The following is a 26941-nucleotide window of genomic DNA, read 5'->3' on the forward strand; positions in this document are numbered from 1 at the left end:
GGATGCCTCTCGAGCTCAGAGACCGGTTGGGACCTCAGAAATCATAGCACCGTGTTCTCATGTACCTCGTGTACTCTTTTGGCCTGGGTGCCTCGTGCTTGACCAAGCGGTGGCATACAGTCTTTGGTCCCCATGTCACTGTGCACCAAGGATGGGCCTGAAGAGACTGCCTAGGAACAATTATGCAACCCCCTTGCTGTCCAGACAGGGACACAGGCCAGAGCATGTCCTGAGTGACTTGGCTGGCAAGTGGCTGCAGCAGGACCCTGTCCCTGAGGCTGATGCTCTTCCCCGCAAAGCACACTAGGTCCGCGTCAGCTAACCTGCTTCCTGTCTGACCCTCATATTTGATTCCTGTCACCCTGGATTATTACTAAAGTAACTCCCTGCTCTAATGCTCCAAGTGAGCCCCCCAGACGATCGGTGGTGCGCAGTGCCAGGTGGTTTGTTATAACGCTAGGTGGATGAAGGGCGCTTGCCCTCCCAGACTCTCCTCTCCCCTGCCTGAGAGCCTCTTTTCCCAGGACAGCCACCACTCCTCCCAAACCTTCCAGGCTCCCCCCTTCAGGAAGCCTGCCCCGGGAGCTCCACCAGCTCCTGGCTGGGGAACTCTGCCTTCACACCAGGAGTCGTGGGTCTGGAAGGCCAACCAAGTCAGGGGTCAGGGTTTAGGTCATGTGACCTGAGCATGGGAAGAGGTCCCTTGGGCTCCCCCAGCTTCTATCTCTCCTGCTGTAACTTAGTTTACTAACCAATGTCAGGGCTCAGAGCAGGTCTCTGCTCTCCTCCTTGGGGTAAAGCAGGCCCTAGAGGTGCTGAGAATGCCCTGCAGACCCCAGGGCAACAAATGCGGAGGGAGGACTGAAAGACCAGCTGAGTCTCTGTGCATGCCCAAGAGGGAGGGGAGCACTTGGGGGCCCCAGATGAGCTGGGACTTGGGACAGTGGGTCAGCTGAAGCCAGTCAAGACCATACTACCCTGGGCTGTGGCTGGAGAATTGCTCAGGGGAGGGGACCTCATCTGTCCTGCTGTTCAGATTCCCTGCAGGCTCAGCACTATTTCATTTTAGATCAAGGGTAGCCAGGGAAGGCCTTATTGAGTTAGATGCCAAACATGCTTTCTGGGAGAAGAACATTCTAGGCAGAGGAGTAGGTGCAAAGTCCCTGAGGTAGGTGTGTGCCTGCTAAGTTTGATGAGAGTAGCTGGAGGGGAGAGATGCAGGGGCTGATGATGTAGAGCCCAGCTTTACTTCAGACCCAGATGGGAACCGTGGAGAGTGAGCAGGGAGGGATGTCATTTTGGGTAGGTCTGAACAAGACTGCTGACAACTGCCAAGAATAAGTTGTAGGGAGTGGAGGTAGGGGGTCGAGTGAGGAGGCCTCTGCAATTATCTGGGACATCCTCGTGGTCCCCATGAGGTAGGGGACAGAGAGTCAAGGCCAGAGGGGTGGGGGTGGGGGGCTGCACATTGGTGTTGGGGCCCTCTTTGCCCACCTCTCCAGGTGAGACAGCTGGCGGACACTCCCTCTCCTGCAGGCAAGCTGTCTTCCCCACTGTGAGCCTGAAAGGCAGGTGGGGAGGGGCAGGGGTAAGGAGGAAGCCCTGCACAAAACAATGGCCTTGAGCCAAGACAAGAGAGATGCTTGTTCCCCTTTTTTTTATGACTGTTATGGGGAGAAATAAAGGCCTCTGTGGTGCCTCCACTCGGCCGGGAGCCAGGCCCTCCTGGCTCCTTTTTCCTTCCACCTTTCCCTTCCGTCCCCACCTCTTCCCTGGGCATAGGCTTTGCTCTGACACACAGAGATCAAATAACTTTTCACTCAAAGGAAAAGATATTATCTCCCCTTACAATTCAGCACCAACACCAGCGGACCTACATCCCCAGATTAAAAGGCAATTAGACGCTTTGTTTTTGCAGGGGCAGAAGGTCTGCTTGGCACCCTCCCTGGGAACTGGATCCCATTGGGGGAGGGCCAGCGGCTCTAGTAACTCCCTGTGGAGGAGAAGGCTGTGGGCCCCACCTTACCACACCCCGTACCCCAGGGATCACCAGAAAGAGGAAGAACTACCGGGGCCAGACAGCGTCAGGGAATCTCCTCCCCCCAACCCTGATGGAGTCAGGCCCCACTCTATCTTTTCTCTGCATACTCAGCGTTAGGCTGGCTAAATTTGTCCCCACCCTAACCCCTAGCCCAGAAAATACAAATAGGCTTGCTTTCAAGTCTATTTCAAATAAACAGCATGGGACTGCCCCATTGGGATTTCTAATCGCTTAGAAAAGACATTAAAGTCAAGAAAAGAGAAGGCGGGGGCTTTGGCAACTCCTTCAAACCACGACCCAGGGCCACCCCATCCTCATTTGCTCATTTGCGCCGAGAGCACACGTGAGAATAAAAGCTCACAAAGTCCTTTCACAGCATTTGGATGTCCATCTCCTTTAATCCTCACGAAAACCCTCAAGTAGGCATTAGTCTCCTGCTTTTACGCTCAGTTGGGCAATATTTATAGAAAAAGAGACGAAGGATCTGAGAGATGGAGTAGACTGTCTGAGGGCACAAAGCTAGCTTGTGGCAGGGAACCCAAATTCAGCCCTCTCTTCAATTCTTTGCTATGATGCTGGGTGAGGAAGGAGAGGGTTTCAGAACCTATCATTTGCCTTCCAGCAGTCTCCATCTGGCATGGATGGTAGGGCCACTGCCATCCCTGTGGGTGGTGGTCAGGTCAGGTCCAGCCATCCTCAGTGACCATTGAAGGATGGGGAAGCTTCATCAGACATAGGTGCAAGGACCCTCACCTTTACCTTGTTGTAAAGGTCCTGCTTGCCACACAAGTCTCACACTGACCTCCCTCTCCCCAGGATATTTTAAGCACTGGCTTTCCTTGCCCCTGGGCCTTTGCACAAGCTGCTCTGTCTGCTGGGAGCACTGCTTCTCTTTACTGGCTGAGAGTCGCCCACATTCATATTATGCTATCTTCTCCCCATTCTGCTCCCACCCTTGACACTTCTTTTGCCAAACCTTCCATCTCATCTGTTATCCTGGTGATGAGAGTGGGTGCTCCTCTAAGGCCATCTAACTGAGGGACTGACCCCTCCCCACCTCTGGCCTCTGAGCACCGGATAAATACTATGCCAGGACCCATTCATAGCCCCCAAGTTTCTGCTATACCAGGTTGCTGTAGCCTTCCATCCTTCCAGGTTCTTCTTCCAGTCACCTCTCCCAGGTGGAATGTACTAGCTCTGTTTTTTTCATCCTCTTGCTCTCAACTAAGAAGCACTGCTGAGTATCTGTGCCAGACACCGTACTAGCATCATTTAGGTAGAAGTGATGGAGGTAGTGTTGAGAGGGAGACAGGTTGGAGGAATAAGACAAGACTTTCTTTTTCTTTAGGAGCTCAGTCTAGCAGGGCACCCAGACATGAAAACAATTACCAAATGATAAGTGCTATGTTTTGTTTTATTTGTTTTTGAAGAATGAACATACAGTCATGGGCATTTAGAAGGAGGAGTCCTGTCTGGGGGGTGATAAAGGTGTCATAGAAGAGGAGAGATTTCTAGCTGTGTCTGGAAGGATAAGTAAGAGTCCCTCAGAGAGAGAGAGAGAGAGAGAGAGAGAGAGAGAGAGAGAGAGAGAATATGAGAGAGAGAGAGAGAGAGAGAGAGAGAGAAGAGGGAGCAGAAAGTGGAAAGAGAAGCATAGATGTGGCTAAAGTGTTGGCTGTTTGGTGGAGAGGTGAATGAAAGGGAGGTGAGCTCCAGTGTAAAAAGGGCTTTATTATAAAAACACTAATTCAAAGGGATATATGCACTCCTATGTTCACTGCAGCCCTATTTACAATAGCCAAGACACAGAAACAACTTAAGTTCCCAGCGATGATGAATGGATAAAGATGTGCTATATATACATGATAGAATACTACTCAGCTATAAAAAGGATGAAATCTTGCCATTGGAGACAAGAAGATGGAACTAGAAGGGGGACCATGCTAAGTGAAACAAAGTCAGAAGGAGAAACACAAATGCTGGATGATTTCACTAATATGGACTAAAAAGAAACAAAGCAAAGAATCCAGAAAAATCCAATCAAAACAAATCCTTAGGATATAATCGCAGAGCTGGGAGGAGACCAAAGTGGGGACAGGGTCCAGTGGGCTGTGATGGAGGGTTATGGGTGCTCTAGTGGTGGGCATGGTGTGGTAACATTTGTTCGTGAAAGTATAAACCTGTACCCCTAAAATATCGAGTGTTATAAAACAATGTTATCTGGAAAAAAAAAACACACACACAAGAAACCCATGAACTTAACACTATTCCTAGCACAAAGCAAATAGTATATTAGTCAGTGTTATTACAGGAATTTTATTCTTTGAGAAATATGTAAATAAAATCATGTTGCATCAGACAGGGTCTGCAATCACCGGGCAGGCACCTGGCCCCACTGCTGCTCTTTAAACAGGGCAGTGACTTGGAAAGAGGCACTCAATGCTCAGGGAAAAACGTGTTAAGTCAAAAGGCCACAGAGTCCATTTATATGACAATAGAGTATATACTACATAGTGTGCGCTCATTTATATGAAAATATAGTACTTACACCTAGTGCAAGAGTCCATTTATGTGGCATGTCCAGAATTGGCAGTGCCACAGATGTGCAAGTGAGTGAGTGGTTGCCAAGTGTTGGGGGAAGGAAAAATGGGGAGTGACTGCAAATGGGTACAGGGTTTCTTTCGGGGGTGAGGAAAATGCTCTACTTTAGGAAGTGGTAATGGCCACGCCACTTTGCGAATACACTAAAACCTCTGCATTGTGCACTTTAAAAGTTTGAATTTTATGATACAAGAACTGTACCTCAATTTTTGAAAAAGAGAGGCATATGAAGAAGGATAGAATGGTGGGGAGCCAGATTCAACACTGATGGAGGCAGGTTGGCCACCAGGAGACCTCTGCAAGGCTACAGCACCCCCCAAATGTAGGGGCCCCGCATTGAGCACAGCTGCTCTGAACAATGACCTCAAGTCTGAGACTGTCTCTTCTTTCCTCCCCTACCCAGGACGTATTCTACTGGGGGTAGGGGCACTGGAGAGATCCCAGGGGGCCTCCCCACCCCCTCTCCAGGCAGGCTCCCCTGCCCCCACACACAGGAGGTGTGGCTGGCACATCATCCTGGGACCAGAGCGACAGACAGATCACCTGACAAGCCACACCACTTATTTTTGAAGACAGGCGGGTCCCCTGGTAATAGAGCAGGCACGGAAGAGGCTTTGCCATAGACGAGGAAATTAGGGCAGAAAATAACACTATGAAAACAGAACTGTCTGTCCAGAAATAGGAGTGAAAAAGTCCACTCCCATCTCAGTGTCAGGGCCTGTCTGGGCGCCCGGGTTCCAGGACCGTCCAGCGGTGGAGCTGCCAGTACCTTTTCTCCACTGGGTCCAGGGCTCCTCTATCTTCCCCATCCTACTGGGGACCCCTCTGCTTACAGGGTGAGGGAGAGAACACTAGGGGGTCAAGGGACTCCAACAGAGTCTTAAGTGTGGAACCATGAGTGTAAGGGGTTGCAAGGGGAGAGAAGCAGAGGACCTCATTCTCAAAGCTCTGTCATCTGGAAAAATCTTCGGGGATTGGGGTTCCCTGGATGAGGGCTGAGGGGACTGTGATATGCCAGCTGTCACTGATGCTTGTACAATGGGGTATGAGAGAGTCCTAGCTGAAGGAGATTTTGAGCTGCCTAGATGGGGTGAAGAAGTGGTTTAGAGGCAGGGGTGACTGAAGCTCAAAACTAGAGGCCCAAACTGCAGGCTTTCCTTCCCTCCCAAGTCCTAGGTGTGGGTAAAAGGGCTGGGCCAGCTCCAGAGTCTGCAGGGCAGGCAGCAAATGCTTGTGAATGGAAGTGGGGGGAGCCGTGTGTGGGAAGCACAAAAGAGCCTGGCAGGTTGAGGCTGGGCCTGGTGATGCTGGGGGACTCCCTGACTCCCTTGCAGGCAGTAGCTTTATTTTTACTCTGGGCTTGGGGGCTGAAGGCAGGGCAGAGAAGAGAAAGCAAGGCGGAGCAGGTTGGAGGGGGAGGACCGTACTGATTTTTCCCAGCATCCCTCAGGCCACTTCTCTCACCACAAACCTCAGTCTCAAGCCACTTGGTTGTCATGGAAACAGGCCGGAATAGAACAGATGGTCTCCACTAGCCAAATTCCAATTAAACAGGGCAGAGATGGATCAGGAAGGGGGTGTGATGTGACTAGGTCGCAGAGGACTCTATACCCGAGCCCAACCTGCACAGCCTGGGTTACTCCAGGATGGAACCGAAACCTCCTCCCCTTCCCTCCACCGGGGCAGAAGGAAATTCTGGGAGGGGATCTCAGGTGGGTGGAAAGGTTGCTGAGGGTGGGAGGAGTCACTACTCAGTCACTCCCTACCCTTAACCCTTCAATCCTCAAAGGTGGGGGGAAAGTGTTGGACAGAGGGAAGGCCACCTTGGAGAAGGGGAGCATTGGGGCACATACATTCAAAACTAGAGAAATACAGTGTCAGAGACCCATGTATGCATACCCAAGCACCTGTGTGCAACTGAATGCACAGATGTTCACATATGTGCACATTTACACACACAGAAGTACTTGAGGGCATGTGCAGAAAGGTTAAGCAAAGTCATTAATCAGAGACACACTCTTCAAACAGTATGAAGAAAATGATTTAGAAAATAAAATAAGCAATTTATTTCAATAAAAATGTTTTAAGAATCTATTAAGTGTCTAAAAGTAGGGATCACACACACACACACACACACACACACACACACACACACGTGGTATGGTCTTGGGCACAAGGGTACAGGATAAATGAACTAGTAACATGATCACTATCTATGGTAGGAATGGTAGCAAGTGCCACGAGAAACCTGGAGAGGAAATGGTGACTTTGGGGAGGAGGTGGTTAGAAGGAATGAAATGGGACAGGCAGAGTGCAGGAGGATAAGCTCAGTGTGAGTGGGGTTTGGGGGGTAGAACAGCAGGTGGAAGGGAAGACCCCAGAACAAAGCAGGTGTGATTCAAACCAGCACACCCCTGCCTGTGAAGCCACACATTTACACACAACTCCACACACCACCACAGAGTCCCTGGTCCCCAGGGTTCCATGCACAGGAGGTACTTAGTAAAAGTCGACTAAATGGAAGGTGATTTTGGTTTTTGCTAAGGAAATGAAGTGAGTACATGTGGTGTTAGGAAGAGGGGGAGCAGTCACAGGGGTTAAAAAAAGTGCCAAGAAAATGCAGAGAGGTGCAGGAGAAAGAAATCTCACAGCTTACTGGGGCTCAAAAGGAGGGGAGCCAGTTCACTATACCTTCATGGAACACCTACTGTGTACAAGTCATTGTGCTAGAATCTGCAGAGATTTTAAGGTTGAATTCTCACCTTCAAAGAGCTCCAGGTGTAGGGTGAGGGAAGAGAGAAAGCATGAGATAGAACAGTACCAAGAGCAGGATGGGGAAGGCCTCTTGGTAGAGGGCCATCTGGGAACCAGGTATGTCACAGGTGGGTATGGTGGGGCTCTGGGCTGAACCAGAAGCAGGAGCCAAGGCCCAGTGGCAGGAGTGCGCAGGAGCTGAAGCTGTGAACTTTAGCTGGAACCTGGGGTGACTGTCCCCAGAGGGATTCAGCAATGGTGTAGGTGGGGGAGGATGCTACTAGCATCTACAGGGCAGAGGGCAGAGGTGCTGCTAAATATCCTACAAAGCATAGGACAGCCCCTACCATAAAGGGAAGCTGGTGGCTCGCTCTCCCACCAGCTGCTCTGTACTCCACACCCCACTCACACTGGGCTTACCCCTCTGCACACTGCCTGTGCCCTTTCATCCCAGCAGACCCTGCTCTCAAGTTCCCTCTGCTTGGTGGGCCCTACTTCACTGCCTGGTAAACTCCTACTCATTCTTCAAGGCCCTTCCTTTTTAAATCCCCTGGCCCAAAATGTCAATAAAGCGGGCTGGAGAAACCCTGGCTTAGATCATGGAGCCTGTGCTTAAGTCAGCAGCACTGGGAAGCCAGTGGCTTTGGAGCAATATGTGACATGCTCTCATCTCTCCTTGTTCAACAGAGCTGTGCAGCCTTCACAGAACAGGGAAAGGGTCCTGGGATGCCTCAGAGGGTGGTTGGGATGGGTTTGGGAAGGAGTCCTGCAGAAAAGGAATGAGTAAGAACCGAGAACGAATCAGATACAGAGACTGAAGGGGTGGCGGAATTGGGGTTCCAATCACAGAAATGGGAAGGCCCTTGAGGGCTGTGTCTTGGGAAGAGGAGGATGAGGGTGGCTCTGGGCTGTATAGGGGGCATAAAGTGGGACTGCTAGGCTGAAATCAGGGAGAACATATTGGGGGGCTGCTGTCTTAAGTCCCAAGTCCTCCATGGGGTCTTCCTAGTCCTTCCATAGCCATATGTTCCCCCCTCACCCCCAACTCCCCACCTCCCATCCAGACTCGAGTCTTGTTCCCGGTGTGCCCACACTGGGCTCCGCTGGGCTGCCCTGGTCATCATCTACCACCTCCTCTTCCTCCAGACACTCCTTCCTGGCCTCCAGGTTTTGGCAGTAAGGTCACTCCCCAGGGAAGCCTCCCCCAGGTCAGGGTCCTGTGCCTCCTTCATGGTGCTGTGCATACCCCATCATCTAGTCATTCTCTGGAGGGCTTGAGCATCACCCAGAGAGCAGGGAGGCTCCTGTTTTGAGTACAGCACATGTCTACTCCACTCTCAGCCCCAGCTCACAGGATTCTGGAACAGGCAGGATAGGTCCCCTGGCACCTGACCTTCAACCCTTGCTGCCTTTTCCCTTTTTGTGCCACCTCCCTCTCCCCTGACCTCATGGCAAACAGACAACGCCAGTGGGAAGTTTTCCAGCAGCTAGAGATGAAAATGCCACCAAAATGCCAAACATTAAGGACACGTGGTTCCCTCTCCTCACCCTAAACCTCCAATCCTGCTCCCACTTGAGGAGTTACCTGGCCTTCAGGTTTAAAGCCTTGAACCTCAACGGGAGTGACTTACTTATTCTTGACACACACATTTACTCTTGACCTGGCACACTGCAGATGCTCAAAGAACATCTGTTGACTGACTAACCAACCTTACTTAAGGAGTAGAGAAGAATGACCCATAGGGTCACCCCAGGATTCCAGCTGGCCAGCAGAAAGTCAGTGGGGATAGGTGGCACTGTTAAGGTCAGTGAGTCCCTAGAGATGCTCTGTGGGGTGGCTCGCAGGCCACCCATGTAGCCAGAGCAGGAAACATGTAGGGGAATCCAAAGAGACTGTGGGGGAGGTCAGGAAAAGCAGGTCACTCATCTGTCCTGGAGATTAAACACCAAGCTGGCCCAGGAGACCAGAAACCAACTGGGGGAAGGTGCAGGGGGAAGAGAGGAGGTGGTGGTCCAGGCAGGGGTCGGGGGTGGGGGTTTCTTTTCAGAGACTTTGGCGGAGCCTAGGAGGCTCTCCAGGGTTAGAGGTGTGGGAACTGAAAGTGGGGGAAAACACCAATGACTTATTAACCAGGGTTACTAATTAACCAGGTAGACTCTTGGACTTGAGGGCCCAATTTCTGGCTTCACCTCTTCACTGGTGTTGAATCCCAGGCGCCTCTGGAACCTGCCATCCCCACCCCCTCCAATCTCCCACACAGACTATCTCCAGCCTGGCTGGCCTTGCTTTTTATCTTTCCCTGCTCCCAGCCCTCAGGGTGTCAGGAGAGAACAGGATGACAATGATTGAAACTATCACTGGGGGCGTGCCCCCACTTGGTCTGGGTGACCTGGAAGCAGCTAGGTTCGGGGGGACTCCTCTGCACCTCCCCCACTCTCTAGAGGGTAACCAGGTTCCTCATCTCTCCCTGCCCAGCCTCAGGGTTGGAAAAGGGGAGCCACTAAAGGGCGCCACCCTGTTGGCAGCCCCCCATCCCTGCTAGGGAGGGGTCTTGATGCCAGGGAGGGTGACGAGTAGCAGTTATTCTGGGGGATGTGCGAGGGGGGCTCCAAGTCAAGGCAGCCGGGGCACTGGAGCTGAGTAGGTAGAAGCATGTTGGGGGGCAGATCTTGAGGGACTCTCCTGGAGGTCAGGAAGGAGGTTTCTGAGTTACCCTTAAGATAAAAGGAAGCCCAGAGGCTCTAGGGGCGAAAAGACTGATATAACCACCGTCTTGGAATCTGGCTAAGTCAGTCTCACCAGAGAAACAAAGTGGGAGGCCTAGGGGATATTTTAGTGCCTGGACAGTGCTGACGGGCTGCCTGCCAGGCGGGAGCCCTGGACTTCAGAATCTGTATCACAGCCTGGGCATCACAACTTCCAACTGAGGGGTGCCTCACCCTGCCACATGCCCCAGCTCGCTCTCCTGGTGCTATGACATGCCACGGAACCGAAACGCTATGTGGTAAAGAACCAATGGGCTACAAGAAAGGCTGCCCCACAGTAGGCATTCCTCCCACTAAGCGACACACCCACTTCAGCCAGGAAAACCCCCTCCCCAATCAGGCACAGGCTGTTGGAAGGATTAGGGTATTGTCCCTAATTCTATCTCCAGGGTGAAGTGACTGCAGGTCACAGTGGGTCCTGCCCCTCAGACCCCTGTCTCCCATGACCTCACCATTGTCCTCTCCCTGTCCTGAATCTCTGCAGTGTGCTCCCCTCTCAGGCCCCTCACCCCCCCCGCCCCCCCCCCCCCCCTCATCAACTTAATTCCTTAATTCCCACTGGAGATAAGAGGATCTTTCACTGCAGTTTATTGTTAATCCAAAGAAAAACAGGGTTGGGAAGCATGAAGATAGCCAGGCCACTCTCCTGCTATCCCACCCCTCAGGATTCTCACAGAATTCCTGGGAAAATCAGACTATATTTGGGGCACCACACCTATTACTGGGGATCCAGACAACCTGGTTCAGGGGAGACCACCTGAGATGGTAAGGTGTGTCAGATTGGTAGAATAGCTCAAGGGAGAGAAGACTCTGGGAATGGGGTGGGGGGGGGCTGTCTTTAAATGGGTAGAGCTTCAGGGATACACATTTCAGCTCATGTAAGGAAGAATCTGGGGCAGTCAAAGTTGTACCTGCTTTTGTGTAAGATGGTGAGCTCCCCTTCCCTGGGGGTATTCACGCTGAAGCTGGGTATTCAACCAAATGCTAGGGATGTGGTTGAGGGGGTTTAAGAACTGAATTATTTGACTCTCCTTCCAAAGTGGAGACTCCAGGATTCTCTAACTCACCCTTCTATTCTTTCCTGACTTCCCTAGCAGGACAGAGAGGTACCCTCAGAGGAGGTCCCTGTGGAGCTCAGAAGTTTAATGTACCTTTAAGGGTGAAGGAGAGCTCATTCTCCTCCCTAGCATACCTGCCCCTTCCTGTCTAACAGGGGTGGGGGGGTTGGGGGGGCACAGAGGGGGAGGCTTAGGGAGAGTGAGGGGCTTCTGCAGATTATTACCCACAAGACCCAGCTCCTTCTCTCCATCCCCCAGCTGAGCCACTGACTGCAGGCATTACGAGGTGGCACCCTCACACGTCCTCTGTTGTGTGTGAGGTCAGTGGGAAGATGTTGTCCTGGAAGCTGGAAGCTCCTGGTGGGCAGGGCTGTTTACTGCTGCAGCCCGTTCAGTGTCTGGCCACAGGAGGTGCTGGTGCATGCTACAGAGTAGGCACAGAACGGGACCTGTTCACTTCTTTCCACTACACCATCCTGAGGGCAGGATTCCTGACACCAGGCACTTAGGGAAGCCAGGATCCTATATTGGAGTTTCGGGGTGGAAAGCATATAACTCTTTAAGAGGGGAGCACACGATGGTGTGAAAGAACCACCAGGCACCTCATTAGCTGACCATCTGAAATGGGGGTGGCTTTCCAGGGCAGTCTGAGCCCTCAATACAACCTGCTGGAGAGATCACCCTGGAGAGGCCCAAGGAGCCCAGCTGAGGGACTCCCCTGGGTGCTGGGTCATTCACTCCCAGGAAGCCTCCTGGGCTGGCTTCCCAGCCCCAGGAGCTAAGCAGGGTCGCTGGGCCAGCCGGCAGCAGCTAACAACCAAGTCGTGGGAACTTGCTCCGTACCAGGCACTGTGCTAATCACACCACAGGCATGATTTACCCCTTCCAAACCTCCCTTCATCGCATCCCCCTTTTACAGTGAAGGGAAGTCAAGTTTAGAGAAGACAAGACAGAGACACATGTTAGCATGTGTCCATCATAAAAAACAGAAAGCACTTGGCTCCAAAACAACCAGTGGGTTCACAGTCAATTTGGTAGGAAGAAGAGAGAAACCAGTTGTTTGGGATCCTATAGACAAAACAATTCTCTGAGCTCGACCTTCTCCATTCTCTAACTGGCGGCTGGGGGGCAGTGCAGACCGGACACTCATCTGCCTCCACAGTCATCATTTTGATCACCTCTTCTCCTCCCTCTACTTGCCCCACCCCCCAGCATCCTGGCTCTGCTCCCCCACCCTGGCAGCAGGGTGAGAGCCCCCCACCTCCATGGGGAAAAGGTTATCAGATTCTACCAGGAGTGTGTGCGCATGCGCTCGCATGCATGCACACAGAGTACAGAACCTCATAACATACGTGCACACATACAGCGCATGCCTCGTAACAGACACACAGATACAGAGCATGTGACCTCACATGCACGCATACACATACACTATAAACCTCTCCTGTATGCACAGAGGACATAAAAACACTTGTAAAGCAACACATCAACTAGCACAAATTATCATCACAGGCAAACTGTGTACTCAGAGCTGAGGGGATAGAAGGAATGGAGCGATGGGAGAGGGGAGAGGACATTTCCTGGGAAGGGGGTTTCCAAGCAGAACTGTGGGGGCTGGTCTCAGAGAAGCTGCCTGGTGTCCCTACTGGTCCCTTGGCCCAGGCTCCCTGGAGGGCGGGGTGGGACATAGGGGCCCTCCTGGCTTTCCCTGTGGCAGTGTAGAGAGCTGGGGGAAAGGATCGCCCTTCCTCCATCATCACCCCCTTTTCAGTCCTAACCTGGAGGCCATTATATGACTCCTGGGAGGCAAGGAAGGAGGGGGGTGATCAGTGGGGGCAGGCACAGGGGGCCGTGGTGTAAGTTCTCCAAAGGCCCATCCATCAACTGAATGGAGATAATCCTAGTGCTCAGCAGGCCCAGGACACTGATTACTCTCTGGGTACCATAAACACAGCAAATAAATCTGGTAAGGGCCGGTAGGAGGGTGTCTGGGTAACAGGGCTGGCCACCCTGCCTAGGAAGGGATAGGCGGCCCATCCATCATTTTGAGAGATGCTGCAATCCAGGCCAATGAGATCAGGACACTTTGGGGGGTGGGGGAGGTAGGCAATCATAATAAAATAATCCAGTGCAGTGTGGCTGTTCCGTGCCGATCTTATTTACACCGGGAAAAGCTTGTCCCTGCCTCCACTCGTTTATACCCGGGAGCCACTGCAGAAACCTCAGCTATTGACTCAAAAGTCCTCAAAGGAGGCCTGACCCAGAGGGCAGGGCCGTGTTGGGATGGGGGTCAGGCAGGCCCTAAGCCCTTCACAATCTATTGCTTCCACGCACTTCCTGGGTGCAGGGCAATTCCAGTACCAGGATCCGATCGCACAGCTCTGGCCCGTGTCTGGCTGCAGAGGCTGCACCGTAATTCAAGCTAACAGAGCATGCATAATCTAGAGCAGTGGAGGGTCCAGGAGGAATTTCTCATTGGCGTCGAAACATATCAGATGACCGTTTTGCAGTCGAGTTACCATCCTAATTAAGCAAAGGAGATTGTGAGGTCTGAGCCCACATGGTGACCTGCAGGGTTGGAGTGTGGAGGGAGGCGCACTGGTCTTGAGTGACCCTGGAGGGGACAATCTGCACGTGGGTATCAGAGTCCACTCAGTCCCCGTCCCCAACACTGGGAAAGGGTTTTGATTTTTGTGCTCCCATGATCCTCTTTCTTGGGATGCCACTGCTGCCTCCATCCCCGGCTCCCTGTCCTGAAGCTGACGGGGCAGAAGAGGCATCAGCCTTTTCATCCCAGGAGATCAAAGCAGCTGGCACAGGTGAACACCCTAAATCCTTTCTCCCCCCACCACCCAGGTAGGGGCCCCTCCCTTGCCATCTTTTGGGATCTCTGGGTAAGGGCAGGAGAGAACGGAACTTTGCAGAAGCTTAAGACAGGTCCTGGCAAAGGATCAACTCACTGAGCTGTGGACCCACCCAGGATCTGGGACCAGCCTGGGAACACCCGCTGGAGGCAGTTCCAGGCGGATTGTCTGGAAGAAGCTATTGCACCTGCTCACCTGCTCGGAGTCTCACAGTGAGACATGGCAGGAGGCCCCCAAATGACATCAGTGATGCCCACAGGCTCAGGGGATGGAAGAGTGATAATATCAGGACATTTTCCTCTAGCATAGCTGCATTAATACTCCCAAGGCACAAGAGTGACTGTAGCAGGACAGAGCAGGCGCGGAACGACTGTACTTCTAGTGCTTGTAAGGTGTCCAAAAGATACAGGTGGAACGACTGTACTTCTAGTGCTTGTAAGGTGTCCAAAAGATACAGTTGTAATAACCACTGAGAGTCTGATGATTAGCACTAATAACTCCCCAAATGCTCCAGGGATGCGCCAGGCTATTCCTGTACCATCAAAGGTGCAAACGTAGAGGTGCTATGCAGGGGAGGTGGGCAGGCTGAAAGCAAGATCTCGCGGCACTGCAGGTTTAGTAGGCTGTCTTCCTCCCACCCCATCCCGTACCAGGCAGCTTAGCCAAGTGGTGCCATCACGGACACTGGGCTCCACTTCCTGGCTCTGCCACTTCCTAGCCGTGCAAACCAGGTCAAGTTATCTAACCTAACCTCTGCCTGAGCCCTGCTTTTCTTTATGCAAAAAAGGGGAAAATAGAAGTACCTTTCATATGAGTTGTTATTACAGGTAAGATGTTTACAACAGTGCCTGGCACCCGGGAACTCTTGATAAAAGTTTGCTATTGTTATATCATCAACTGTCCAAACAAAGCTACTGTGTATCCACCTACATGTACTAGGATGTGGCCAACTTTGTGCTTGGCCCTGGGGAAACCAAGCCGGGTTAGCAACGGACCTTGAACTTTTGGAACTCTCAGTTTTATGAAGAAGATAAATCTCAGACCCAACTACCTATATGGCAAGATGCAGAGCGGTTAATGCACAGGGCAGGGGGCTGAGATGAGAGAGGTTATTCCCAGCTGAGGTCCCTGAAGGTTTCATGATAGAAGTGGCTCTTGTCCTTAATATTTAGCTATGGGAAATGAAGGAGGGGGGGTTGCATGTGCAAAGACACTGAGGTGGGAAGGCACAGAACACAAATAGAGGAATGTGTGGCCAGGTGGGTCTGGAATGCAGGGGAGGGAGGTGGGAGATGAGCCAGGTAGGGAGCAGCTATTCAATGCTGGGCTTGGGAGTGCCCTTCTCAGGTGTGCCTGAGGTAGTCATCCAAGCAGCAGTGTGGGCAGACTGGAGGCCAGAGCCAGGAGAGAAGTAGCCAGTGGTTGCTATAATAATCCCAAGAAGGAGGCTATTGCTACCAGCCCCTCCCAGGGGGGACCCAAATAAAGTGGTGGCAGGGCTCCCTTGCCTCACAGGCCGCTGGCAGCCTTTGCCCACAAGAAACCAGGACTGAGGAAGGGGATGCCTGAGGCGCAGCTGAGGGTCCAGAAAATGGAACCCACAGAGACAGCCTCATCAATCCCACTTGGAGCTTGAACTCCAGACGGGCTGCAGACCAGGGCCACACAGGGAGCTCAGGATGGCACAGGCTGCCAGCCCCTCGTCTCTAGAACAGGGCTGGCTCATGTCTGCATGAACAGATCAGTGTTCCCATCTCCACTGATTCATTTGGTGGGAACACCACCAGCTCATGGGCCAAAGTGTGGCTGGTGCGACCCTCCACAGGAGGACACCAAGTGAGGCCACGAGCACCAAGGACCGGTTATTTGGGCCTGGCCCTTTTCTCCACAAGATGGGGTCAGTGAGAAGGGGCAAGCTTTTCTTTGCCCTCCAGCTTGTTTTCATGGTGAGCCCCCTGAGCCCCCATGGAATTCTGTGAGCAGCAGCGGGTAGCAGGACTGCTACAGAGGAAGAGAGGGCAGGCAGACGCTGTCCACAGGCACTAGATTCTGTGGAGAAATAACTCCATCTTTGGTGGGGGACCCCGAGATGGAGCCCAAGGTTCCATCACAGTGATTATGGGCAATTTATTCTACCTCCAGGAGGCGGGTGGAATTAGGAAGCCCTGGTCTCAGCTGCCAGCTGGTGAAAATACGCATGTGTGTGTGTGGGGGGGGGCTTCTACCAGGTCCCTACCCCTACCTTTCAGAGGGAAAGACAGGTTGAAATTCGTGTCAACACTATTGTCTCTTAGAGTATCCCCAGGCCTATGAGGTGTGGGGGGGTATATGTGTGTGCACACCCAGTCCCCAAAGGTGCTCTTCCCCGAGATGGTGTCCCAAAGGGAGCTGAGTCCTTCTGCCCTTCTGGCCGGGGGCTGAACTGAGGGTCCAAGTGGGTGGAGGATCCCATGTATTCAGCATACATTCCAGGATGGTGGGGTGGGGTGGGGGTGTCTCCATTTATGCCCACAGGTCAATTCTAACTCCCAATGGGACATTCTTGTGCCCGTGGCACCGGCCTGTTTTGCTGCCTGGGCCACGCCTGCAGCTGTGTCCCAGCGGAGCCACCAGCCAGCGGAACTAATGTCCTCTAATGAGATCCGGGCCAGAGTGGCCGGGCGGGTTTTATTGTCTGTGGCTTGGTAATGAGACTCCTCATAAACTGGGAATGAAATTGGGGTCTGTGCAGACTAGAGGGGGGCTAGAGGGGGCCCAGGAGAGGGAGTCCATTCTGCCTGCCAAAGTTCATCCCTCTTCCTCTCTCTGCTACTCCATCCAGTCCAAAATGGTTTTTGGGGTGCCCACTCTGTGCCCCTGGGTTCCAGTGCCTGTCTGTGCCCAGGGACTCCACACTTACACACTCTCACTTCAGGGGCATGCCCATGTCTCAGGCTGGGTCCCCAAGGGGTGACGCTCTAGTTCCCAGAAGGACACTGTACCTCCCGATCTGTTTTGCTCTTGGGTATCCTGCACTCTGTTCCAGCCTGGGCTCTGTGGTCAGCTCTGGCTGGGTCTCGCTCCAACCCGTGTCCTCAATTTATCTCTCACTTCCCCAGGGTGCCCCATGTTCTGGTTTGTTGTGGGGAAAGAGTATAAGCTGATGGTGGCTGGCAAAGCAAATGATTATCTCTCTGGAACATTCTAGCTTGACCCTACTCAACTTCCTCCTAGCCCATTTCATCTTCCTCATCTACTAGATTTGGTGTCAAAAGACCTGGCATCTAATTTGGCTACAGTGACATGAGGTGGTCAGCAAGTTCCTAAACTGCAGTCTCACTTTGCTTATCTGAGAGTTGGGAGATGCACTGACTGCACCCACCAGGGGTTACTGAGAGGACCCAGGGAAACTGAGCAGAGGAGTGTGACAGCAGATCACTGGCGAAGGCCTTCAACCTGCAGTAGAAGAAGGTGGCAGGATGCACTGCTAGCGAGAGGGGGATCCTTGGAGGAATTCTCTATCTGCTTGTACCATCTCATCGAATGGGCAACTGCTGGGAAGAGGGTCCTGTTGCCCGCTCCCCACCCCCGAAATGTGAATGTTTGGAGGAAGGCAGGACTGAGTCCCAGGCCCTTTCTGCCAGCCCCAGGCTGATGCCACAGCAAGTGCTCCAGATGGGCAATGGCACCCAGCTGGGCCACAGCCAGGGAATGAGGTGGGTGCCTGGGAGAGCCCTTGGCGACAAGCAGCAGAACAAAGACCACACAACAGCAGGTGCTTGTTTTCACACACGACCACCAGAGCTGGGTGCTTGTAGCTACCCGAGTCCTCCTAGAGGTGCCACGGCCTCTTCCATCGCGGCCCAGTGGGGACAGAGGCTCCTGCCTGAGCAGCTCTAGGTTAGAGGCAAGGAAAGCAAGGTCAGCAGGGTGCAGGGAACTGAGAGGCTCTTTCTCAAAGAGGGACCAAGCTGGCACTGTCCCTCTGGGGCCAGGATCAGTGGGAGAAAAGCAGCTACCACCTTTACCACCACATGACTGGCACTCTGCAAAGCACGTTCCCTGCTTTATTCTTGATCTAATCTTCACAATCCTCCTTTGAAATCTGTATTAACAGAAACCCATTTTACAGGTGGGAACCTGAGGCCAACAATGTGACCTCACCAAGTCCATTCAGCTAGCAATGAGTAGAGCTGGGATTTAAACCTAGTTCCCCTGGCCTCTTTGCGATCTCACTCCACCGCGTGACCAGGGCAGTGTGCAGGGGGACAGAGTTATCTTTTGCTCCCTCTTACCTACAGCCTGGGACCAGAGTGGCTCTGGTCTGGAAGACTGTGAAAAGCAAGCACAGATCTCATGAGGTCCTGAGGATCATACATACCTATTCCCTGACAAAGCTTGGGATTACCTGTGACCCTGAAAAGTCTTTCAGGAGGTCTTTCTGTGTCCTTCTTGGATATCCCCTTGCACTGAGTTCAGCTCTCTTTTGGAATAGGTCAGGGTTCAGATATTAGGTATGACGTGTTTTCTCGTGTCTCTTCCTGCTTCCCACTGCCCAGCTCCCAACAGCACCAGGGCATCCAGAGTTTCAAGGGTTAACTAGACTAAGGGGTGTTATCTCTAGCGCAGGGCATTCCCTTTGCAAGGCGATCCTGATCTTAAGTTACCTCCTGTTCCAGCTCCATCTGCTGCTGGTTCTGCAGACCTGGTCTCTCTGGCAGGGTGGGCATCATGGGGGAGAAACACTCTCCAGCTGGACTTGGGCACAAGGTGCTGGGCTCCCGGGACTACCCTCCTCCCCATTCTCAGCCCTTCTTTTCCACTTGTCAGCCAGGGGCTCCTGCTCTCAGCTGCACTAACCCAGTATGCTCGCAGGCACATATGTGTTGGCAACCTGGGCACACATGTGATTCTGCTGGGTTTTCGTGGGGTAGCCAAGTCCACATTCATGCCTTTTTTTAATGTCCAGAGTATGCCACTTTCTTTTTTTTTTTTTTTAGATTTATTTTTATTTATTTATTTATATAAGCACTGGGTACAGTCAGAAGCGCGGGAGGGTGAGAGAATTCACCAGAGCCAGAGCGGGGAGCTGAGCAGGCAGAAGGACTGAAGTACACTGCTGAGGGGAGCAGCGGGCGGCAGGAGAGGTCTGCGTGCCAAGCGGGACCCTCCTCCGGTGGCCGGGGAGCAGCCGAGGATCGAACCGGCGCTGTAGAGGCTGCGGGCAGCTTCACAACCCAGCACTCAACCGCTGCGCCACCGGGGAGGCCCAAGTATGCCACTTTCATCCGCACCCCCATCTTTTTCCTCAAGCTTTCATGCAGGAAGCAAATATGCTAAATTAGTAGCTAAAAACCTATCTCCACAGCCCCTCCCAGCCATTCAGGGATCATGAGAAGCTGCAGGACAAGTCAGGCTCCAGTTAACACAGGTTCTTTTCGACGGGAGAAGGGCAGAGAGAGAAGACAGTCTCTCCAGGCGGGCATCTCCCCACAAAGATGTGGAGGTCCTACTGAAAGCGAAGGGCAGAACAGGATAAGAAAGCACTGTTTAAGCTGCCCTCACCCAAAGAACTGAGCAGCTCCTCTTGCCAGGAGCTAGCTAAGGGCAGGTCACCCCCACTGACACTCTGATACTCTGGCCTGAAAGATTATCAAGCCTTAGACCCATGTACAGATTCTTAGTCAAAAAGCCATAAGAAATCAGTTATATGTGAATATATATTTGATATGTATTTATGGGCCTGTCCCACCGTGACCCACAGATACCAGTGCCCACACCTTCTTAGCTTCATCCCCACGACTCCTCGTGGGCACATGTGTTGTAGATAACCAGCCCAAGCACACCAAGCCTGCCATGCACCCACTCTCTACTGCAGGTGAGGCCTCATGCAGATCATCAAAGCTGGTATAGCCTAAGTCCCACAACTGGCTAATGTCCACTCTAGACTGACTACCATTCAAACTGCAAAGAAAAAAAAAATCAGCAAAACAGGTGAACAGACAGACTACCTGCTCTGTCCCTCCCCCAGATGGGAGTCATTCAATTTACCAGGTTAACCAGGGAAGATACAATCAGGAAAATCGAAGGTACATTCACACCTCCCTTGGGTGTTTTCTGTTTGTGCTGAACAATGAACATTAGTCAGCTGCTAAACAATGGCAGTATCTCACACACAGAACGGGGCGACCCTCTGCCTGGCCCACATGCTCAGCCAGCAGCCTTAGGGTTCTGGCAGTGTGGCCCTCCTGGCAGCTTTCAACTGGGTCCTGGGTGAGGACGGGGCCAATGAGGTGGATGCAGCATGTGAGATGAGTGGCTGTCAAGGGACTCCCTATCACAGTCTTAGACCAGCATCCTGCAGCCACGGGCCACCTGTGCTGGGTGCAGAAGTTCAGCCTTAGAGACCCTTCCAGGCCACGCAGTCAGGGGCTGGCTCAGACCATCTCTCCCCCTTCCTTCTGGCCTTGACTATTAGGCGTTGACTGAGTCTGAGACACTCCCCACAGCGCTGCCTCAGAAACGGGCGGTGAGAGTCCCATTTGCACACACTGCCAAGCCCGGCCAGCAGAATTGGTTCTGCTATAACGTCCTGCTCAGCAAGCCCAAGCATGGCACTGTCTGAGCACCAGGGAGAGAGGAAAATAAGCCCACAGCCCTGACACTCGAGCTTTGAAGGAAACCACCATGACAGTGAGCTCTGCATTGGCTACAAAGAAGGGGTGCTGCCTGACAGGTCTTCCGAGGGTGTGCATGACACCTGGGGTGTGTGTTCTCTTTCCAGACAAAAGGTTTGGGGAAGCCAATTAGGGAGGGTGTGGTGTAGGTGGGACCCCAGCTCAGCACACCTGCTTCTAAGGCGGGTTCTCAAGACTCCTTCTGCCTGCACCTGCCCCTCTTTGGGTCCCAGCCCCTATGCCCCACTGGCCCCCTCCCCTGGTGAAGTCTGTGTGGTTGGAAACACACTTCTGGGTTTAGTTTTCAGTAGCCAGATGGGGAGTGTGTTGAAGTCAGGGGGCCATTACATACACTGGGGGAATACCTCCCTCCTCACCTTCCCCCAAAAGGCTCCCCTCCTCATGCTTCCGTGCTCCCTTCCCCAGGAGAACCCAGAAAAGAGCTTTGGGATGGCAAGTCCCCAGAGGGAGGCAGCAGTGGGGCAACTGGAGAGAGCCGATGGGTGGTGGAATGTGGGGTATGGAGAGAAGGGCAACTTTTGGATCCTTAAGCCTTTGACCAAGGGTCACATGGGTACAACCACATCTGCCTGCCTCCCTTCACAGAGGAGGCACAAGGGGGCATAGGTGCTAGGTAAAGGGCTTGGGGGAGCTGGGAACTTAGGCTGCTGCTGCTGCTCCCCAGTCATAACAATCGTGACCAGTGGAGGGGAGCGCAGGCAAGCTTAGTTAGTGTTAGTAGATGCTGAGGTTCCTTCTTGGCATCCCACCCCTCATGTGGGTTTTGTGTGGGGTAATGTCCACATTTGAGCCAGGTGAGCATGTCAGCTCCCTGCCCCACGTCCAGAGTAGAGTGGAGCAGGGCAGGCCTCCAGCCCCCCAAAGAAGGAATTAACCATTGTGCATCAGGAAACTGGAGAAGAATAACAAAAGGAGGGGAGAGTGGTGGGGGGTAAGCTAGGCCCCCCTCCCCCAAATCTTCCTGACCTTTGTCCAACCCAGGATTAGGTTAACCCTCAGTGTTCCAGACTGAACCTCTCCTTCCCGGGGTTCTGGGTGTGGACAATAAGGAACTGAGGGGTGCCTGGTGGTCAGATCCCATGTAGAGCCTGGCTTCTGATATCTCCTGCCAACTTCCCAGTAGGTGCAGTGTGAGATGAAGCCCTCCCACGCTCACAAAGACTGCCCTCTGGGAGAGGGACTCAGTCATGCCCCTTTGAAATGGGCAGTGACACCTGTGTGCCTTGGAATCCCCCATCCCCCCAACCCACACCTAGCAGGGCAGCAACCCACAGCCTGCAGGCAGGGGCAGGGGCACAGGTGCAGGCTTCCACAAACTGCTTTTGTTGCTACCCTCAACTGTGAGATTTGCTGAGCCCTGCCAGTGAGCTGGTAGCACAAGGGGCATAGACGTGAAAGAGGCCAGGGTCTAGTCTAACAGGAGTGTTGAACCCCTGCAGCCAGGCAGGCCCTAGATAACACACTGCCCTGGAGTCTGCGGCATCGCAGGCATCTCCTCCCCTTCGCTGCCAGCTGCGCCTGCGATCTAGTATTCTTGCCCCAAGCAGGGCTAGTCCTTCTGTACTCAGACCCCTCATTCCGCCAGGACCACGTGCTCCAGCCAAGCCCCCACCCTCCGAGCCCGCACCTAGCTGGGCGGGAGGAGGTCCCCTCACCTCACGTCTCCTCCCAGAGGAAACCACCACCCCCGACGGCTCTCGGATCCCCAGCCACCTGGGGAGCCAGGCAATTTCCCCAGGGAAGGGAAAGGGTTAAATCCAGGCGAGAGGACTCGGTCGGATTTGCCTTCTAAACGCATTTTCCAGTTCATTCCCCAGCACAATAAGCCCGGGCCGGTCCCAGCCTCCGCCCCCACCCCACCCGTCTGAGGGGCCACGGCGGGCCACCCCTGGGTCGTTGTCGGGTTAACCCCTGCGCCGCCGGCACTTCTATGAAGGACTCTCGGGGCACCCTCGAGAAAGTGGGTCATGCAGCCACCTGGCCGGCTCGAAATCCGCGGCGACGGCTCCGGGGAGAGCCCCCGAAACTGGGCGCGGAGTCCCGAGGCGCAGCCCAGCCCTGCTCGGGGCCGGGAGGTCCCGGCGCTGCGCCTCCCGCCTCTCCCTTCGGGCAGCGAACCGCAGGTGAGCGAGAAGGTGCCTCTGCCGCAGGAGCGGCTCTCGGAGCCCGCTTTGGGGAGACGCGGGGCGGGAAGGAGCCGGAGTACCCGAAACCGGCAGGCGAAGAGGCCAGCGAAAGAAACGAAGCCCCCCTCCTCTCCGCACCCACTCCAGCCACAGCCCACCGGCTCCGAGAGTGACGCCCTCCCCCTGGGGCTGTTGTCTCATGCCCCAAGACGGCGATTACGGTGATTATTTTGCATTTATGTAACATGCAGTGTTTCCAAACTGCTTCCCGAGCTGAGAGCTGGTTATTAAATAAATAGAACGCTATTACATATTATTATTTTTATGAAAAATTGAGCGGAGAAAGTGCTTTCTCGCTGCACGGAGACGTGGATCCGACTGCTCCCCTGCAGGGCGGGCTGCTCGGCTTCTGCACGTCTCTTGCTCCGCGCTGCCGCGCTCCCCACCCTCACCTAAACCGTGACCCAACTTTTCTGGCTCCTGCGCTCCCTGCAACCCAGACGTGCCCGCCATCCAGCTCCCAGCCCCGGGGAGGCGCGGGTGGGGGGCTAAGGAGGGGGGCAGAGGCGGAGCCGGCTTACCTGGGAGGAAGAACGCGGTCAAGCCGAGAGCGAGTCCCCACCAGCGTCCAGCGGCGCTCGCAAGCCCCATCCGGGCCATCGGGGTCCGGGGTCCCGGGTCCGGCGCGCGGGGCCGCGGGCTGCGCGCTCCTCGCGCCCCAGAAAGCCGCCCGGAAGACGAAGGCAGGTCACTGCCGGCCGCCGGGCGCCCCGAGGATCCAGGTCAGCCGCAGCCGTCGGCCGGGGCGCGGTGGGCTGGGTGGGCTCGGCGGGGCAGCAATCCCGGCCCCGGGCCGCCGCCGCCGGCTCAGAGGCTCGGCAGATGCCCGCCGCAAGTTGCACGAGTCATGCCCCTTCTCCTCCTCCGCTCTCCCCCCCGCGCCGGTCCCCGCCCTCTTCTTCCACGCAGAGCGGGGCTGGGGAGAGGGACCCACCCCCGGCGCGCCCCGCTGCCCGATGGCGCGGCGCGGGCTCCCGGCCCCCGGCGCGCTCACACCCGCCCGCTCGGCTCCAACTTGCAGGCGTCCATGGCCGGCCGTGCTCCGAGGGCGGCGGGACGAGTCCAGGCGGCGGGCGGGCGGCGCGGTGGGCTCGGGGCCCAGGCGGCGGGCGGGCGTGCGCCTCCGGGGCCAGCTGCCCGCGAGGCCGGGGCTGCGCGGCTCGGCGCGGGGAAGGCGAGCCGGGTGCGCCGCGCGTCTCCGCCGCTCGCCGCGCCGGGTCCCGGCGATCCGCAACAATGTGGAGCTGCCGGGGCGCCGAGGCGAGCCGCGCTCGCTCCTCTCCCTCTCTTTCTCTCACTCGCCGAGCTCCAGCCTCTCACCCGCTCTCCCGTGATGTCAGACCGAGGGGAGGGGTTAGCGTTAACCCCCTCCGGGCTCCCGACGCGCGGCCCGCGCCGGCCCGGCCTCCGCCCCAGCGCGCACACCTTCCCGCCCAAGGCAGAGGCGGGTCCCCAGCGCGGGCGGGGGGTCCCGCCCAGACCCGCGGGCTCGGGAGATGCCCCCTCGCTAGCCTTGCAGCCCCGGAGTGGGCCGGAGGGCTGTGCGCCCTCCGCGGTCTGACAAAGGGAGGCAGTGACCCCTAGCGGCCGGCGTCGGGGGAGAAGCCGCTCGGTGGGGGTGGAGTTAAGGGGGGAGGCTCTGGAGGAGCGGGGGGGGGGGGGGGGCGGGGGGTGCGGAATGGAGGAGACCGGATCTAGCTGTGTCCGAGCTGAAGCGGCCTCTCCAGGGCCTCTGCTCCAGCCCTGGCCCCATTCTGCAGATGAGGAGACAAAGGCCCAAAGGAGGTGATGGCGACTCGCCTAGGGCGCAAGGACAGAAAGTGGCAGGGCTAGGACTCGAACACCAGCTCTCGCCTCTGCATCACCTGGCCGCTAAATGGAGAGGCAGAACCGCGAGGACCGACCGGAAGTTGCTGGAGAAGTCGGGGGAAGGCTTCAGGGAGTGAGATGGGACCACTGAGGTTTCCTGCCCCTTCAGGGGTTCCTTTTCCAAAAAACAGAAGCCCTCTGCCCAAACAGCGTGGACCTGAGCTCTGCTCCCCACCTTTTTTTTTCTTGTGAAGGATTTGTGGGATTCCCGAGAAAGTGACCCATCCAGCGTGGGAGGCAGGGCAGGGACGTCCCATCACCCTTCACCACCACATCCAGGTGTGGTCAGCTTCTTGCCAAGGGGGCTGGATCCTCAGGGGCCCTTGGCAGCCCAAAGCTTGGCCTCTCCTCCTTCCCTCGCTCTGGACTTCCTACCTTAAGATAGTTTTCCACTAAGGAGAACCGAGTTCTCCCCCAGAGACGGGACCAGACAACACTCCCTTTGCCCATTGCTGCCCTTTGCCTAGCGGACAGGAGCAAGAGGAAGTTGCTGGTTCCTGATAACAAGTAAATTCTAACTCCTAGGATTAGGAGGAACAGAAAGCATGGGCTAGGGAGGGCCCCCCTTCCTCACTACCTGGGATCTGGCCCTGGGCTTCTCTGTTTCCTGCGGAAGTAGTCTAATTCAGCACACACGCACACTCACAGGTACATCTTTTGTATTTAACACATGTAACCAGGCTTTCTTCGTACCAAAAACTGTGCCAGGCTTGGAGCTACAGAGACATGGTCACTAAAGGTAGTGGGGGGGGAGTGCAGGGGAGAAGACAAACATAGAAACAGAGGTTGCTAGCAGGCATTTACTCTGAGTGTGCCCCAGAGATGTGCACACAGCGCGATGTGTCTTGGAGGAAGTGCCCAGTGCATTTCAGCCTGGGGAGGGGCAGGGATCAGGGAAGGCTTCTGGGAGGAGGGGGCTGAGTGTGTTATCTCTCAGACAGAAACATGTGTGTGGTAGGGAGGCCTTAAGCAGGCTGGATTTAAGGAGGGGGGAGGGGTCCGCATTTGCAACACAGCCCAGCAACTGCAGGGTGAGTAGGACTCACAATGTTGGTTGGGTCCTGGGCCTAAGACTTGGGGAAAGGATGGGCCTGCAGATCCCTGAAGGCCAGGTAGCCACTAGGAGGTTTTATGCTGGGAAATTCCTTACTGAATTTCATTTGTGGTAGCCAGTCTGTCCCTGGGCCCCTGTGCTCTGGCCCTTCAGTACTTTAAGGACCAGGACTGACTGAGTGGGTTCATTGTCCAGGCTTCAGGCTCGGCCGGGCACATTGTAGGAGCTGAATGAATGGGCTTGGCTGGCCATTTGCAGATGTCTGCTAGTTCCCTGCTTGTATTCGCCCACCCTCTCCATCTTTGGGAAAAGTTTCTTTGGTTTTCTGCTTTTAAAATGGGCACCCAGAGAGGCTGTGTCTGGGGTTGGCGTGGCTACTTGGGGATGGCTTGGGTGGAGAGAATGGTGCAGGTAAATGAGATAGTACACTCATCGTCTTTAAACAAGCCCCTAAAACATGCAAAACATGGGAGCCAGGTGTGTGTGTGTGTGTGTGTGTGTGTGTGTAGGTTGCAGGGGTAGGACATGGAGTCAGGGGAGGGGCAAAGGAAAAGAGGAGAGCTTATTTACTTAGGGAGATGACTCACTCAACAAATATCTCCTGAAGTACCTACTACTAGCTACTGAGGATACAAAAGTAAATAGCAGCCACAGCCTTACTCAAGTTATTATATCATAGGAAGAAAGTTGTTTGCTGCCAAAGGGGTCTCCCCAAATGCTGGTGTCTAGAGGAGAGGAGTGCTTCTCATTGTGGAGAGCTGGGAAGGTTTCTGGAAGAGGTGACATTTGACTGAAGTCTGGAAGGATGGATCAGATAAGGACCAAGGGAGATGGAGGAGAGAAATTTCTGAGAGGTGGGGCCCTGTGTGGGAACAGCAGGAGCTCCAGTTTGATTGGCTTTTGGGGACTGTATAAGAGAAAGGGGCAGGTAGTTGCAATCATAAATGAAAGGTCTGGATGTTTCTTTCAGTGGTGCAAAACAGCACAGGACCCAACATAGAGACTAGGTTCTGGGTCCTACTCTTAAGCTGAGAGGCCAAGAGCCATTCTTGTTTCTTTCTTCCCCAACTC

The 26941-nt window shown here is 54.5% G+C and overlaps 1 protein-coding gene across 1 annotated transcript in view; it reads right to left on the bottom strand.

Moving 5' to 3' along the window:
- NECTIN1 (nectin cell adhesion molecule 1) overlaps positions 1 to 24329 on the bottom strand; it is a 59968-nt gene extending 35639 nt beyond the window's left edge. Inside the window, exon 1 of the mRNA XM_037505449.2 lies at positions 23469 to 24329. Within this exon, the coding sequence (XP_037361346.1) occupies positions 23469 to 23547 (79 nt within the window). The 5' untranslated portion in view covers positions 23548 to 24329. The remainder of the gene's footprint in view (positions 1 to 23468) is intronic.
- Positions 24330 to 26941: the final 2612 nt, after the last annotated feature.

This window comes from Talpa occidentalis, unplaced genomic scaffold (genome assembly GCF_014898055.3).
Source record: "Talpa occidentalis isolate TD23 unplaced genomic scaffold, MPIMG_talOcc4v2.1 talOcc4.12, whole genome shotgun sequence".
Taxonomy (NCBI): Eukaryota; Metazoa; Chordata; class Mammalia; order Eulipotyphla; family Talpidae; genus Talpa; species Talpa occidentalis.